Source organism: Aspergillus ibericus (genome assembly GCF_003184845.1).
Source record: "Aspergillus ibericus CBS 121593 unplaced genomic scaffold BO80scaffold_27, whole genome shotgun sequence".
NCBI classification, from domain to species: Eukaryota; Fungi; Ascomycota; class Eurotiomycetes; order Eurotiales; family Aspergillaceae; genus Aspergillus; species Aspergillus ibericus.
The window spans coordinates 249,752-263,015 of record NW_020292125.1 but is presented as its reverse complement, the minus strand read 5'-3'; the positions used below and the strand labels follow the sequence as shown (position 1 = coordinate 263,015).

General features: G+C 53.3%; 5 protein-coding genes across 5 annotated transcripts; 3 read left to right on the top strand and 2 right to left on the bottom strand.

Moving 5' to 3' along the window:
* Positions 1-2,146: 2,146 nt before the first annotated feature.
* BO80DRAFT_435940 (putative cyclin-dependent protein kinase complex component) lies at positions 2,147-3,701 on the bottom strand (the record flags this gene model as incomplete). The annotated part of the gene is made up of 2 exons (XM_025720935.1): positions 2,147-2,428; positions 2,475-3,701. The coding sequence occupies 2 exons, from the start codon at positions 3,699-3,701 to the stop codon at positions 2,147-2,149; spliced, it is 1,509 nt and encodes a 502-aa protein (XP_025573987.1).
* Positions 3,702-5,107: 1,406 nt separating this feature from the next.
* On the bottom strand, positions 5,108-6,443 carry pre3 (proteasome core particle subunit beta 1). The gene is made up of 5 exons (XM_025719740.1): positions 6,265-6,443; positions 6,167-6,212; positions 6,095-6,109; positions 5,769-6,044; positions 5,108-5,718 (listed from the first exon to the last, which is right to left on the bottom strand). The coding sequence occupies exons 1-5, from the start codon at positions 6,299-6,301 to the stop codon at positions 5,394-5,396; spliced, it is 699 nt and encodes a 232-aa protein (XP_025573986.1). The 5' UTR covers positions 6,302-6,443; the 3' UTR covers positions 5,108-5,393.
* Positions 6,444-6,786: 343 nt separating this feature from the next.
* BO80DRAFT_358584 (alpha/beta hydrolase) lies at positions 6,787-7,906 on the top strand (the record flags this gene model as incomplete). Its single annotated transcript, XM_025715890.1, has 4 exons — positions 6,787-6,923; positions 6,994-7,506; positions 7,567-7,692; positions 7,747-7,906. The coding sequence occupies 4 exons, from the start codon at positions 6,787-6,789 to the stop codon at positions 7,904-7,906; spliced, it is 936 nt and encodes a 311-aa protein (XP_025573985.1).
* Positions 7,907-8,693: 787 nt separating this feature from the next.
* Positions 8,694-9,836, top strand: BO80DRAFT_120706 (flavin-linked sulfhydryl oxidase ERV2). Its single transcript, XM_025713486.1, has 4 exons — positions 8,694-9,131; positions 9,189-9,317; positions 9,370-9,657; positions 9,714-9,836. Exons 1-4 carry the CDS (start codon positions 8,920-8,922, stop codon positions 9,727-9,729), a joined length of 645 nt encoding a protein of 214 aa, XP_025573984.1. The 5' UTR covers positions 8,694-8,919; the 3' UTR covers positions 9,730-9,836.
* Positions 9,837-11,454: 1,618 nt separating this feature from the next.
* BO80DRAFT_358618 (uncharacterized protein) lies at positions 11,455-13,229 on the top strand (the record flags this gene model as incomplete). The annotated part of the gene is made up of 3 exons (XM_025715891.1): positions 11,455-11,475; positions 11,567-11,689; positions 11,829-13,229. The coding sequence occupies 3 exons, from the start codon at positions 11,455-11,457 to the stop codon at positions 13,227-13,229; spliced, it is 1,545 nt and encodes a 514-aa protein (XP_025573983.1).
* Between the last annotated feature and the right edge of the window lie 35 nt (positions 13,230-13,264).

The following is a 13,264-nucleotide window of genomic DNA, read 5'->3' as shown; positions in this document are numbered from 1 at the left end:
AATGGTAGCCGTAGCAGTAATCACATCCGTCTCGGTCTGCGTCACCGTGACTTGGGGGAGAGTGATGGTGGCCGTGGAGGTTACGGTGGCGGTGATGATGTCAGTTTCGGTTTGGTATTCTGTTTGGGTCTTCGTATAGGTCTGGGTGGTGGTTTGGGTGGTTGGTTGTGTAACCACCGTGGGCCCGCTTGGAGGAGGGGGGGGATTGGTATGAGTTTCTGTGGTTGTTGTTGAGGTGGTGATCGTTGCTGGGGCTGAAGTTGGGGATTGGGTCGCGGCTGGATAGGCAGTACTGGAGTCTTTGTCTGTGCCTGTGCTGGTATCTGTAGCTGTGCTGGTAGCTGTACCCGTAACGAAGCCGGTAGTGCTGATACCTGTACCCGTACTGGACCCTGTTTCCGAGGAACTACACCCCCATCAATCCCACATTAGCATTACATCCACCATATCCAAACCCCCCAGTATCAGGAGAGGGAAAGGTAAACTCACGTAAGGGATCCACCAACACCATCTCCTTGACCATCATCCCCATCGCCAAGACCACCGTCCCCGTGATCATGATCACAAACATAGCCTGTGTAATAACCGTCGCCATAAGCATTCCCGTTGTTAGCGTTGTTGTTGCTAGGAGAGTTGTTAGAGAGGGTGTCCGGGGCGGGGGTGCAGCCTTTCCAGGCTGTGCTGGTGGTGGTGGTGGTGGCATTCTGGGTGGGAGTAGTGGTTGTGGGGGTAGTGGTGTTAGGATGTAATTGTAGATCTGAAATGGAGAGATTATTCCCCGTGATGGTGATGGAGTCTGGGTTTGGGTCTGGGGATGGATCAGGAGACTGGGATGGATCTTGGGATGGAGGTAGGGCTGGATGAGCGAGGAGAGAAACTGGCAAGACCTGCAAGAGCAGGATAGTTGGGAGGAGCCACGGGTTGTGCATGGTGTTTATTTCTCTTCTGTCTCTCTTGAAGGATGTGGTGTGGGGTGTGGATATAGATATAGATGTAACTGTCTCAGGGTGAGTACAACGATACTTTAAATAGGAATATTCAAGACAAGCAGGATTGTTCACGGATACTCATACTCATCCAATCTGTCCACGGCAATGGGATATATTATCCGTTTTATATGTTCCCTACCATCATCCTTGCTCAACTTATCCCATCCGATGAACGCGGTCCATAGACAAGAAGTATGTTATGTCCAAGCAAGGCCTAGACCTACCCATCTAAACCCCATGATCAAAACTTGATTATTTCTCTGAATCCGTATACATCAAGGACAAGGTATAAGCAACTGATCAATTACCTTGAAAGTGAAGTCAACGCTCTCGTCGGTAGACAATGTCTTTGTCACCCGCTTTCGCTGTGTCGTCGGGCTCGGCCCGTTTCCGGTCCAGGTTTTGACATTCCCGAGTCAGGTTCCCTGGCGAGTCGGACGGAACCATACTTCATACCATATATCATATGTACAGGAGTAAATATGTACATTGTTTGGCTGCCATTCATATGATAGGTCGGGATTTGCTTTTCTGAGTGTGAATTGTAAGAGGCTTATTGGGTATGTTCACGGTGAAGTCGGGTTAGCTGGGTGGGTGGCTGTCCGGACGCGATCATGACGTGTGGTATGTACTGACTCAGTCCGTACTTGTGGTCCTTGGTCACCAGTCTCCATGCTACACAGTATTGAACCTGCTGATTCGTACTGTGTAAGCAATTCTCGATGAAATACTATGATCATGTCGATCAGTGGCACTGATGTAATCGCCACAGGGACACTTGGCTTACTTCCTGGAATTCTGTTGGCCACCGCTCTCGGTAGCGGGCACGGCCCAGATACAATGCATCGGCTGGAATACTATGTAACTACTCGTGTACGTATTACTAGGGGTAACCGGCAGATAGGAGATGTAACCAGCGATGGAAAAGACAGCTAAACCAGAAGCAGTGCCACATAGTATTCACTAAACAGTTCCCCGAACGCCGCCAATGGTACGGAGTAAATGACAATATGCAGAAATTGTACAGGCGGAAAAAGCCCGAACGAGCACCGAGCGTAAGTCTATAGAATAAAGCCAGGCTAACAGATGTACCAAGAGATCATAAATATAACACCAAGCCAAGCAGTCCCGAGAAGTACCCAGGAATACGCCGCCGGCTAAGGTGGAGTCGGGGTTTGGCGTATTTCGGGTTGATCCCGTGGCTTCTCGCGCGTTCGCATGTACATCCCTTCGGAGGGAGCCTCCGCGTCTATCGACCGGGGAATCGCCGGTTGAGAGAGCTGCTGCTGTTGTTGGGCGACGATTTCTCGCGCATAAAACTCCACAAGCATAGTCCCGTATGCTTCCAGCTCCTCCACCGCGATCGACAATCGAAAGTCGTTTAACAGTAAGAATTGAAGTTCCAGGTGGTTGAGTTCAACCAGCGGAAGTCCGCCAACCTAGTACATCATTAGTGGCGATTAAGACAACGAGGCGGAGACATACCTTGGCATATCGAGAATTAGTGTAAAAAACGTCCGAGAAGAATTTACTGGCACAGGTTACGCCTGCGATAACGAGCCGGTGAATGTTGAAACTATCGACAACAAAAAAGTGCGAGAATTGATCCTCTTCCTCTTGTGGTTGTAGAGAGGGCGACATCGACGCCGGAGTGGATGGGTCCTGGGCAGTGATTCCTGCCGAGGAGGGAGGGGTTACCAGGGGCGACGCGTGTGTCGGATGTGTACTCGACCGCTCCGATGATGCTGGGCGCGAACCATCCTGCACGTGGTCCCAGCGACGCCGCAATCGGTCCAGCTGGCCCTTATTGACCAGCTCCGTCATCCGATCAAAGTACACCAACAGACTGAGAAAGACCTCGTAAGTCGTGGGACAATACTTATGAATCCTCGTCAAATAGCTGAGGATACTAATGCTGGGCACGTTCTTGCCATGAAACGCAAGCACACTGGTTGCTTGCGGACTCAGGGTGGTGGTGCCATCCGGGGGAGGAATATGTCGATGAACCGACTCGTGATGCATGTCATTGGTGGTCGTGATTTTCATCAGGAGCCCAGCAACCATCTCGATTATGTCCGTGACCGGCATGGAACTAATCTCGTACTGGCGCTCCTGGGTCCACTGCCCCGGGGTGCGATCCCTCTGCGCGAGGAACTCTTCACTAGCAAAGCTTTGGATATGTGACAGATCTCGGACCTTGATCCGACTAGGGGAGCTGGCCTCAGATCCGCCCAGCGAACGGAGCGACTGGAAGGTTGGTCTCAGCTGAGGAGAAACGGGAGAGGACTGACTCCCCGTGTGTGGCGCCGAGGTAGGTGCATGGCCACCGAGGTGATGAGATGGATGCGCGGCGGGGTGCGAGGCAGACTCTGGGCGCGATAGATAATTAGTGGTTGAGGTCATTGAGGCTGAAGGAGGGTGAGTATCGGTTGAGCCCGGAGTGGCGGAGGAGGCTCGCGTGGACGGTTGGGAACTGGGATGGGAGTGAGAGGGCCGGTTGATGTAGGCCGGTACATCATGGGTTGGGTGGGAGGGAAGGCGACCAGAGCCGGCGGCGGAGGTTGACGGCGGGGCTGTGGATGAGGTGGGGGTGTTATTGGAAGAGGCCGATCTGGAGCTGCCGGTCTCCAGATGTGACGAAGGCTGATGCGAGGCCGGATGAGACGACGATCGATAGACTGATTCCGACGAAGTGATGGTGCCTCCCAACATGGTGTAGGAGGTTTCCATATAATCCGACCGCGGATGATTCACGACGACCGATCCCATATCAGAGCCGATGCGTTGGAAGGGCGATGCGGGTGAATTCTGATGGAGCCGGCGGCCGAAGGTCAGCGCGATACTGGCAGACTAGTGAGGGGAGGCAAAACCGCGAAACAGCAATACAAGGGAAGGATTAATAGCACATGGTGGAGGAGAAGGAAGAGATACCGCCAAGTAATCAAGTTCAGTCAATGGTCCAAGGACGGTCTGGATCTCTGCCAGATGGCGGCTGGAGGGTCAAAGAGCACTGAGGGGAAGTGCAAAAGAAGAGCAGGGCGTAGTGCACGAACCCGACCCAGGCCTGAAGCGGAGGAATCAAAAGTGATGGACGGCAATGGGATGGTCCATTGCGATGAATCAGGGAGGGGAATCCGGGGAGATATGGGGGGAAGGATAGGAGATAGGGACGGAATAATCAGGTTATGGAAACTGGCCGGAGGATAAGGGATGGATGGGATGGATGGGATGAGATGGGGTTAGGGTGGCGGAGATGATGGGAGGGAATGAATGGATGGATGGATGGATGGATGATGCACCCAGGGAACAAGACTCGAGGTCCGGCAAGGTTGGGGCCCACCCCGGGCATTCCCTTGCCAGCCCTCTCAACTCTCGGTGTTTCAGCACCTCCACCCCCAATTGATGGATCAAAAAGATCCCGATTAAGGGAACACCAATGACAAAAAAAGACGAAGATCCATCTAGATCTGGTTCCTACGGGGACGAGACAGGGAACAATGCGACCTGACGATGATATGATACCATAAGATGATGCATCACTTGTCGACTGCCTACTGTCTACGGCTAGGCTCCCATCAGGACCGGTCCATACAGCCTGCCCCGATGGATCCTTACTGTGCTTACTATACTGTGTAGTAAGAGGTTCCTTGCAGCGATATCAGCACAACACCTTACCGATCGCGCCATGCCGTCCGTCATGAGATGGAGTAATCGCAATAACAACAGCAACTGCCACGCTGAGAATCGACTTATCTCATGGCGAGGATATGGGATATGGGAATAAGGCGAGCCAGTCCCAAACCAGATGGTCGCAGCCAGGATCATCCTCCGCTTGGGCGCAATGGGCGAATGGCGGCTCCTCGGCCGCGCAGGTGTTCAGCATCGCCGGTTGATTGGTGGCGGCGCCAGATGCACTCGAGACGATGGCAGCCGTCATTGACTCCAACGGCACCATCTGGTGTCCCCCTAATTAAGCTATCACCCTTAGACTACTGGGTCAGCAGCGGGGGAACGAACTAGTATCTTAGTCTTATTACCTGCGATCAGGAAGGTGGTGCCATGCCCGCGTGGGATACGGCGGACGGAGTACACGGCGTAGTTTTAGCCGGAGATGTCCCGGATGACCCCAGCTATCGAGATGCATGGTGCGCCTCAACAATACATTGAACGGTACGGAGTACTCCGTACATTCAAGTCATACCGCCGGCCAGACAAAGTATAAAGATAAAAGGGGCTTGAAACAGCCCTATCAATCACCCGAATGATCACACGCCCTGTCCACCGGTGAAGATGGTCTCCCACGCACCGGACTGTTACAATCGGAAAAACGACATCTACTCGAACCGAAGAATCAATAGATCATCAACAGCTAACTCAAATCATCGTCCCGTATAGATACATTCGTTAATTGGTAACGCCCGGTCCGGTGTAGCCATTGTCCGGCAGGTAGAGGTGCCGCTGGGCGCCCTGGGACGTCAGCACCACCAGTCGGATTACACCACCAGAGCTGCCATCCCACTTGATTGCTTCTTGCAGCGCTCCGCGAACGAAATCGATGCCTTCTTGCTCCGTCATGTCCTCCTTCCAGTGCTTGTCACAGTAGCCATAGATATAGGTCGATCCGGACCCGCCAATCGAGTACGGTTGTTTGTGGAGGGACCCGCCCAAAGGTATCGAATACACCTGACCTCCGTGCTTCGGATCATATCCGGCAATGATGATACCGGCACTGCGGTCGATTAGTCACGACAGTGATCCAGTTCCGGCCGGAGTGCCTACCTTAGCATATCCTTGTTCTCGTAACATAGCTCCTGGAATAGTGCCGCAGCGACTTGGGTACTCGGAGCTTCATTGTTGACGATCGAATACATGTTAAGATGGTAGGACACGATATCTGCCACAGCCTGGGTGTCCGCCGCAGACCCCGATCGGCAGCACCAGATCGTGTCATGCACCTGCGTCAATTTGTCGGTAACTCGGTTGGCGATGTATGCTCCGGTTGTCGTTCGGCTGTCCGCGCCCAATATAACACCTCCGTTGAAGTTGATAGCCATACTGTTCTCGTCAACTCATCGGACTATAGATTCGAAGTCGACACAACTCACATCGAGGTTCCTAGGCTGTATAGATGTTAGCCATCTTCACTGGTCAGGTTGAGCACACAGTTCCGCACATACTTCACTTCTCCCTTCTTGAGGTGGTTCATATCAACATGGATACCATCTGACATAGCAATTAGTGTCTGTCATCGCAGTTGCAGCACGAGACCACTAACCCTCGCCGAGCATCCCCGTCATACCGTGGCCAACCATGGTGTCGTTGAAATTATTGAAATAAAGCGGCTGTATATAATTCCGACGGATGAAAAGGTAGTGCACCGAAGCAGCGAGATGATAAGTTAATGGGGTGATGGAACAACGTGTGCGGCGTTCTGGGACGGAAGTGGTTATGAGCTCTGACGGAGCTCAAGGCAGGCGAACGCGTTACGTTGGCAGCTGGAGCTGATTCCGCCGGGCGGTGAGCACCGCCACGTTCCTACTGGGCGGATTGTCTTCCCCCGCAAGCCTCCTGAACGACTTCCCCCAGCCATAGAAAGTCGCCCCGATGAAACGAACCGACGCATTATCTCCCGCTCCTAGGCTGCAGGGTATCTCGCCGGATCGCGACCCTCATCACTGGAGAATCCCATTTTCAACACCCCTCAGCTGATCTGTTCCACAATTTGAGCAATTCCGCCAGCTTCAAGTCGCAACACTCTTTATCGTCGAGCTACCCTGTCACCAGCCTGTCTACAGCTATGTCGGAGTCGCCGCCCCCACCGTCATGGAGCATTGCCAGCATGGCCAACAGTGCCGTCCAGTTTCTGCGATTACCCGTCCTGGCATCTTCCGGCTTAGCGGTGGTCGCCAGCGGACTTCTGTATTTCAAGCAAAAGTTCGTCTTACCCAGACCCCGGTCAACAAGGGTATCAGTGGCGCTGCCCAGGAACTAACCCCTGATGTAGTGAGCTCATTTATCCTCGCAATGTCCCCGTCGATGCACGCACCAATGTTCCGAAACCACAACAGTTTGGCCTCACAGACTACGAAGATCTCCAAATCCCCACTCCAGACGGAGAGTCGTTACATGGCCTGTTCATCCGTCCTAAGCGCAAGCGCACAGCCGAAGATGTTACCGTGTTGATGTTTCATGGAAATGCCGGCAACATCGGCCACCGGATTCCCATCGCAAAGGTCCTACAAGATATTCTCGGTTGCAACGTGTTGATGCTGGAATACCGTGGGTATGGTCTGTCCACGGGAACGCCGGATGAGGCGGGCTTGAAAGTCGATGCGCAAACCGGGCTGGATTATATCCGACAGCGGGCGGAAACCAAAGACAGCAAGATTGTGGTGTATGGTCAGAGCTTGGGCGGCGCGGTAGCCATTAATCTGGTCGCCAGCAACCAAGAGAATGGTGCGATCGCAGGTCTAATCCTGGAGAACACATTCTTGAGTATCCGCAAACTGATCCCAACGTATGTCATGATTGCTTGCAAGTATGTGCTCCTAGAAGACCAACCAGCTGACTGCCATAGGGTTTTCCCTCCTGCTCGTTATCTTGCTCGCTTTTGCCATCAGTACTGGACCAGCGAGGATGTTCTGCCTAAGATCACGCAGGTGCCTATTTTGTTCTTGAGTGGGTTAAGAGATGAGATCGTCCCGTAAGAGCCCTTTGAAGAGTGTACAAGCTGTACATTACTGACATGCTGTGACAGTCCATCCAACATGACTCAGCTTTTCGCTGTCTGCGCTTCCGAACGAAAGATTTGGCGTACGCTTCCCAATGGCGGCCACAATGACAGTGTTGCCGAACCGGGCTACTTTGAACATATCCACTCCTTCGTGATGGAGGAAGTCCTTGCGAAGGGCCAATGAGTCGCCCACTTTAGATGGCTTTCAGCAGTTCTGCCACATTTATCAACTGGTGACTGCAAAATATCTTACGGTCGCTTTGATGATAACGATGGCTTGCTGCGTTCCTTCGCAAAATGTCGACGAATTATGACTATCTTGACCAGTTTGCGCCTTTACAGTCGTCCATCGTTACTCATTTGCAGGGGTCAGAACGAGATTCACCTAATAACTTCCCAAGGCTTGACTTCATGACTGTGTGAAGCTGCGCTCTTCTTTTTTCACCTTTGCTAGTATTTACGTTCTGCTACCCTACTTTTGTTCGCTTGGTCCCTGAGACCTCCTAATTCCGAAGCATTGATTCTGTCTCTGTATCGATACCTTTCATGCTTCGACAACCTTTTTTTCCCCTGTCTCTTGTTATTGCTCTCTGGAGTTTATGCCATATCGTTGCCATGATATCTGATGCTCTAGGCGTTCCTGTTCTGACACTATCTACATTGTTTCCTTTCAGACGGTGTTGGCTTGGGTTTCATTTGGCTGTACTGACTGGATGCGCTCATGCATTTATGATGAAGATCTAAGCGTTGTACCTAGATTCAGGAAGACCTGGCCGTCAATGTCATCCTTGTCGAGTGATTGTTTGTAAAACATGCATAATGTGCATTACTGACTCATCAGTCAGTGGCGCCGGATGTAGCTGCATAAGTGACGGCCCCACGTGGATAATCGCCGAGAACGTCGCTGGCACTCCGCCGAATCTCACGCCATGCAGAGTTCAATAGTCATTCAACCCGCTCGGTGCTGGCAACCCCGGCTCCCTAATCCTCTCTTTCCGTCGACTCGCTTCCGTTACTTCGCTGTATCTATTCCATTTGTTTCAGATCCTTTCACCGGTCGTTCCTTCGCTCGTTGAACCTGGACACGAGTCCCCTAATCCTCGTACCAACATACCCTAGACGGGCCACTTGGCGATCAGCCCGCGATTGACGGCATTGATTCGCGATATCCCTGAAACCCACCACTTCGTACCCACCATGGCGAACCGCCAGATCACTCGGCGCATTCTCATCAGCGCCGCCATCTCCATTTTCCTGCTATTCGTTTTCTTTATCCGACCTGAAGGACCCCCTAGTCCCGCGATCCGTGCCCCCGGTCACCTGGAGAAGTCTGCGCAGGCCGTGGTCTCTAAAGATGATCTCACCAAGGGGGAGATTGTAATGCCCCGGCTGGGGAATGCAACCGCAAAGTACGCTAAAGTCTAACTCAGTTCTTGAACTATGCTGACTTGGGATGCCAATCGCAGAGCGGAATTAGGTCGTGCAACGTGGAAGTACTTCCACACCATGCTTGCCCGGTACCCCGAAGACCCGACGGAGGAGCAGCAGGAAACTCTTCGCTCCTTCATCTACCTTTTCGCGCGACTTTACCCTTGGTACCTACCCCGTCGCTACTTCACACCCGTCGCGATGACTGACTCGGACTAGTGGAGAGTGCGCCTCTCACTTCCAGGGCCATCTGAAATCGTACCCGCCGCAGGTTTCGTCACGCAACGCAGCTGCAGGATGGGGCTGCTTCATTCACAACGAGGTTAACACCATGCTTGATAAGCCTATTTTCGACTGTAATAACATTGGTGACTTTTACGACTGCGGTTGTGCCGAGGATGAGGAAGGCGAAGACGGCGAAACCACCAAGGGCAAGAAGGGTCAGACGACTCGGGATGAGATTGATAGCGATGATGCAATCTCTCCCGTCGAGATATCCAGGGAACCGTTAGTACTGCCTTGCACCACACTACATGAAGGAGATATACTGATCAGACGATTAGCACCACGCGGGGTTAACAGAACCATCGAGCTTCAGGTTCCCATGCACCAGTTGCATTGGTCCAGTACATTCGTCCCCGTACTTTTGCTTTATACTTCACCAGCGCAGGATCGCTGAGTGCATGGCCGGGATCAATATTTTAGCGTATGCTTCACTACAGTCACACTCCTTCAAGTTCTGCGTACATCATACAGACTTCGTATTCCGCATGTGAATCTCCTGATCTGTAACCTACGGACATTCCGGAGGAGGCCACTTCTTCCGCGCAGAAACATGCAGAAGAGTAACAGGAATCTGCAGTCGCACAGATGTAGGAGCAGGTTTCAAAAGTCCCAACCGGTTGCGAGTGATGGCCAGGCGGTCGGTAAGGTTGCGAAGGTATGCAATGTCGAGCGCATGACTACCGTGACGCATCTGACTGGCGCGGCTGACCAAGTCTAAAGTGGCGTGTTGCTGAACATAACAAGGAAGGATTAATTGCTCGCGACCGCCACCAAACCTCGACTGCTGTGCCGTCTGCAACATACGGAGTAAGCCTGGATGCGCCAGCGCAAGGCTGAAACTCGTCTTCAAATAGATGAAACATGAACAGCTTTGGATGCTCGATCCTCGATTCGCGCGCGGCCCGGGCCACCAAATAGAGCGTTAGCCAGCGCCATCCATGACCGAGCCGGGATGTCAGCCAGGGTGTCTCGCTTGGAAAGTTTAATCCAGTAGACTGACGATCTCCCCTCACCGACCCTATGGGAGCGGGAGTTATAATTGTCCCTCGCTGGTGAAGGCTTCGTATCGGAGCTTCTTGTCATGCGTAGGATCGTATCGCCCTCCTACCCAGACGCTACACTAACCGAGCAGTTGAAGGCGGGTGAAGCTGGTTGGTGACTGGCTGAAGCTGCGTTCTTGCTGCACAGCGTCGGGTCTCCTGATGAGTCCGTGCTGATGTTCGAATGCGCAAGCGCTACACCTTGGCTTTTCTATCCACGGTCATCGCACCAGCCATGGCATGGGGATCCTGGACCTGGTTGAGTGTCCGTTTCAAGTCTGAGTAGTCATGCCAATGTCATCGCATGAAGGCATATTAAAAGATGCAAGGTCCAGAGAACACTGTGGGTGCTGTTTTCAGTGTCATCGTTCCCAGGAGAACTAAATTGATCCTCTGCAGGTGAGGGCAGTGAATTGAAGGCTGGAGACTCGCGATTGCGGGGTGGATGGGTGGGTGCCTGATCTCTCAGGAACTAAATCCTTCTGGACCCAAGGTTTGTTAGTCTCGGAAGGGATAAGCGCCACCCAAACTTGACTGGAAACTTTTTTTTTCTTTAAATGTTTTGAGGCGGCCAAAAGAAAACAGCAAACTAAAATAACAGGCAAAGCAGGGGGAACTTTTCTGTAAGCGCCGAGTGCCTGGGATCTGGAGCTGATTTATTTATTTCGCCTGGTTGCTTATTCTGCTGGGGCTGTCCAACCATCCCTCGTATTTGTTTACCATCACCACCGCCGCCATCTTCTGGATTGGATTGGACTTTTCGGCGCGCAAGGATCCATTCGTCGCCAGAACCCCATCGCTTGGTCGATTAATTCCCCGACAGGTTCACGGCGGGTCCAACGAACTAGCGCCGTCCTCCGTCGCCTGCTTTTCGTCTTTTTCTTGATTTTCTACTTTGAGTTCGCATTATATTACTGGGGCAGTCCCAAGTCGCAACCACTCGAATCGATACGCGGACTAGATCGCGGGGTCATTCATCATGGTTTCCTTCTCCTGCGAGGTGAGTTGTTTATTTTCTCGCTTGTCACGAGCTGTTCTCAATGCGGCATCGGGTCGACGGTGAATGCTAACTCGTTGCCTCGGGTTTCTAGGCTTGCGGTGATGTTCTCACCAAGAAGAAGCTTGATCCGCATCGCAACCAGTGTCGCGGCGCCTCCTACACCTGCATCGATTGTATGGTGCACTTTTACGGAACGGAATACCGCGCGCATACGGTACGCTTTCTTCCTCGAATCATACTGTTTCCGACGGGACGGAACTCTTTGCGTTGCTGCTTGTCTGATTGGTGACGATAAGACATCTGCTGTCGGAATACAGTACTACGGGCTATTAGGGTTGACTGACTCCTCTTAGTCGTGCATGTCCGAGGCGCAAAAATACCAGGGCGCGCTCTACAGAGAGAAACCTACCAAGAACCAGCGCAAGCAGCAGAACAATGGCCGACAGAACCAGAACCAGAACCAGAAGCAAAACGGCCATGGTCACCGGGCACCCTACGTCGAAGATGCGAATGACACCGATAACCCGCCGACTGCTCCCACGCCCCCAGTGGCGGGTGCCGACAAGACTCCGGCTCAGAACGGCGACAAGCAAGTCAATGTCTTCGATTACCTGGTCGCGGAGAACACCCCGAATCCATCCAAGGTCTCTCTTGGCGGGTCCAAAGAGCAGATGAAGATGGTCGACAACGCCCCGTCTGTGTTCGAGCCCAGCAAATCACTGACTCGCGCCGACACGGATGCTGAAGAGAACAAGGCTTATGATGTTGCGTACGAGGAGAACGGCTACTCCTACGGGACTGGACCCATCAACCAGTCGGTGTATGAGGGCAAGGCGCCGAATGTCTCGGAGGAGTTCATGACCCCTGCGCCGAAGAAGAAGAAGGACCGCTCGGCCAAGGCTACCACCACCAGCGAGAAGAAGCGCAAGCGTCGCACCGAAGACCACGACATGGAGGATGCCGACACCCCGATGCTGGATGCGCCGTCCAGTGTTGTGAACCACCCGGGCACCCCTATGCTTCATTCTGGCCTGACCGGAGGGTTGGACCGGATGCTCCGCTCGCCGTCGGCGGATGGCGAGGACCACCCCCGCCGGCGTTACCAGGACCCATCGTCGCCTATCAAGCGTACCCGTCGGGACGCCAAGGACAGCAACGGCGACGCAGGCCTCGGTATTTCGATGAAGAACCGGGCTGAGCGTCTGGTCTCGTCGATGTTCGGCGGCTCCTCCGTATCTGGAAGCAGTGTCAACAGCCGTGAACCCTCGGCCAAGGCTGCTCGGCGTGGCTCAGACAATGGCGAGGCAGAGGGTCGTCGCTCGAAGAAACTGCCCAAGGTCCGCGGCGCCGAATCCGATGCGAAGAGTAAGCGTAAGAGCAGCGCTCAGACGGATGGGGATCGGCCATCCCGTCGCGTCAAGCAGATCGAGTACTCCGACTCGCGTCAAGGCGATGACGGCCGGGAGGTGGTCGTCTACCAGCAAAGCAGCGTCCCTGATGGCTTGCAGCGACAGATGGCCGCTCACTTCCTGTCGCTGGTGAGCAAGGGGCCGGAGAGCACACGGGGATTTTCAGTGAACAAGGTTCTGAAGCGCTTCCACCGTGACTTTACGGACGAATTTGACGACGACCGTGGACGGGATCAGGGTCGCGGTCGGGCGGACCGAGAACGGCGCATGGATGATGAGAAGGAATTGTGGCGGACGTTGCGGGTGAAGCAGAATGACCGGGGCGAGGTGGTGCTTTTCTTTTGATACACTTGATTCTTGCAAGTTTCTGCAAGTTTCTG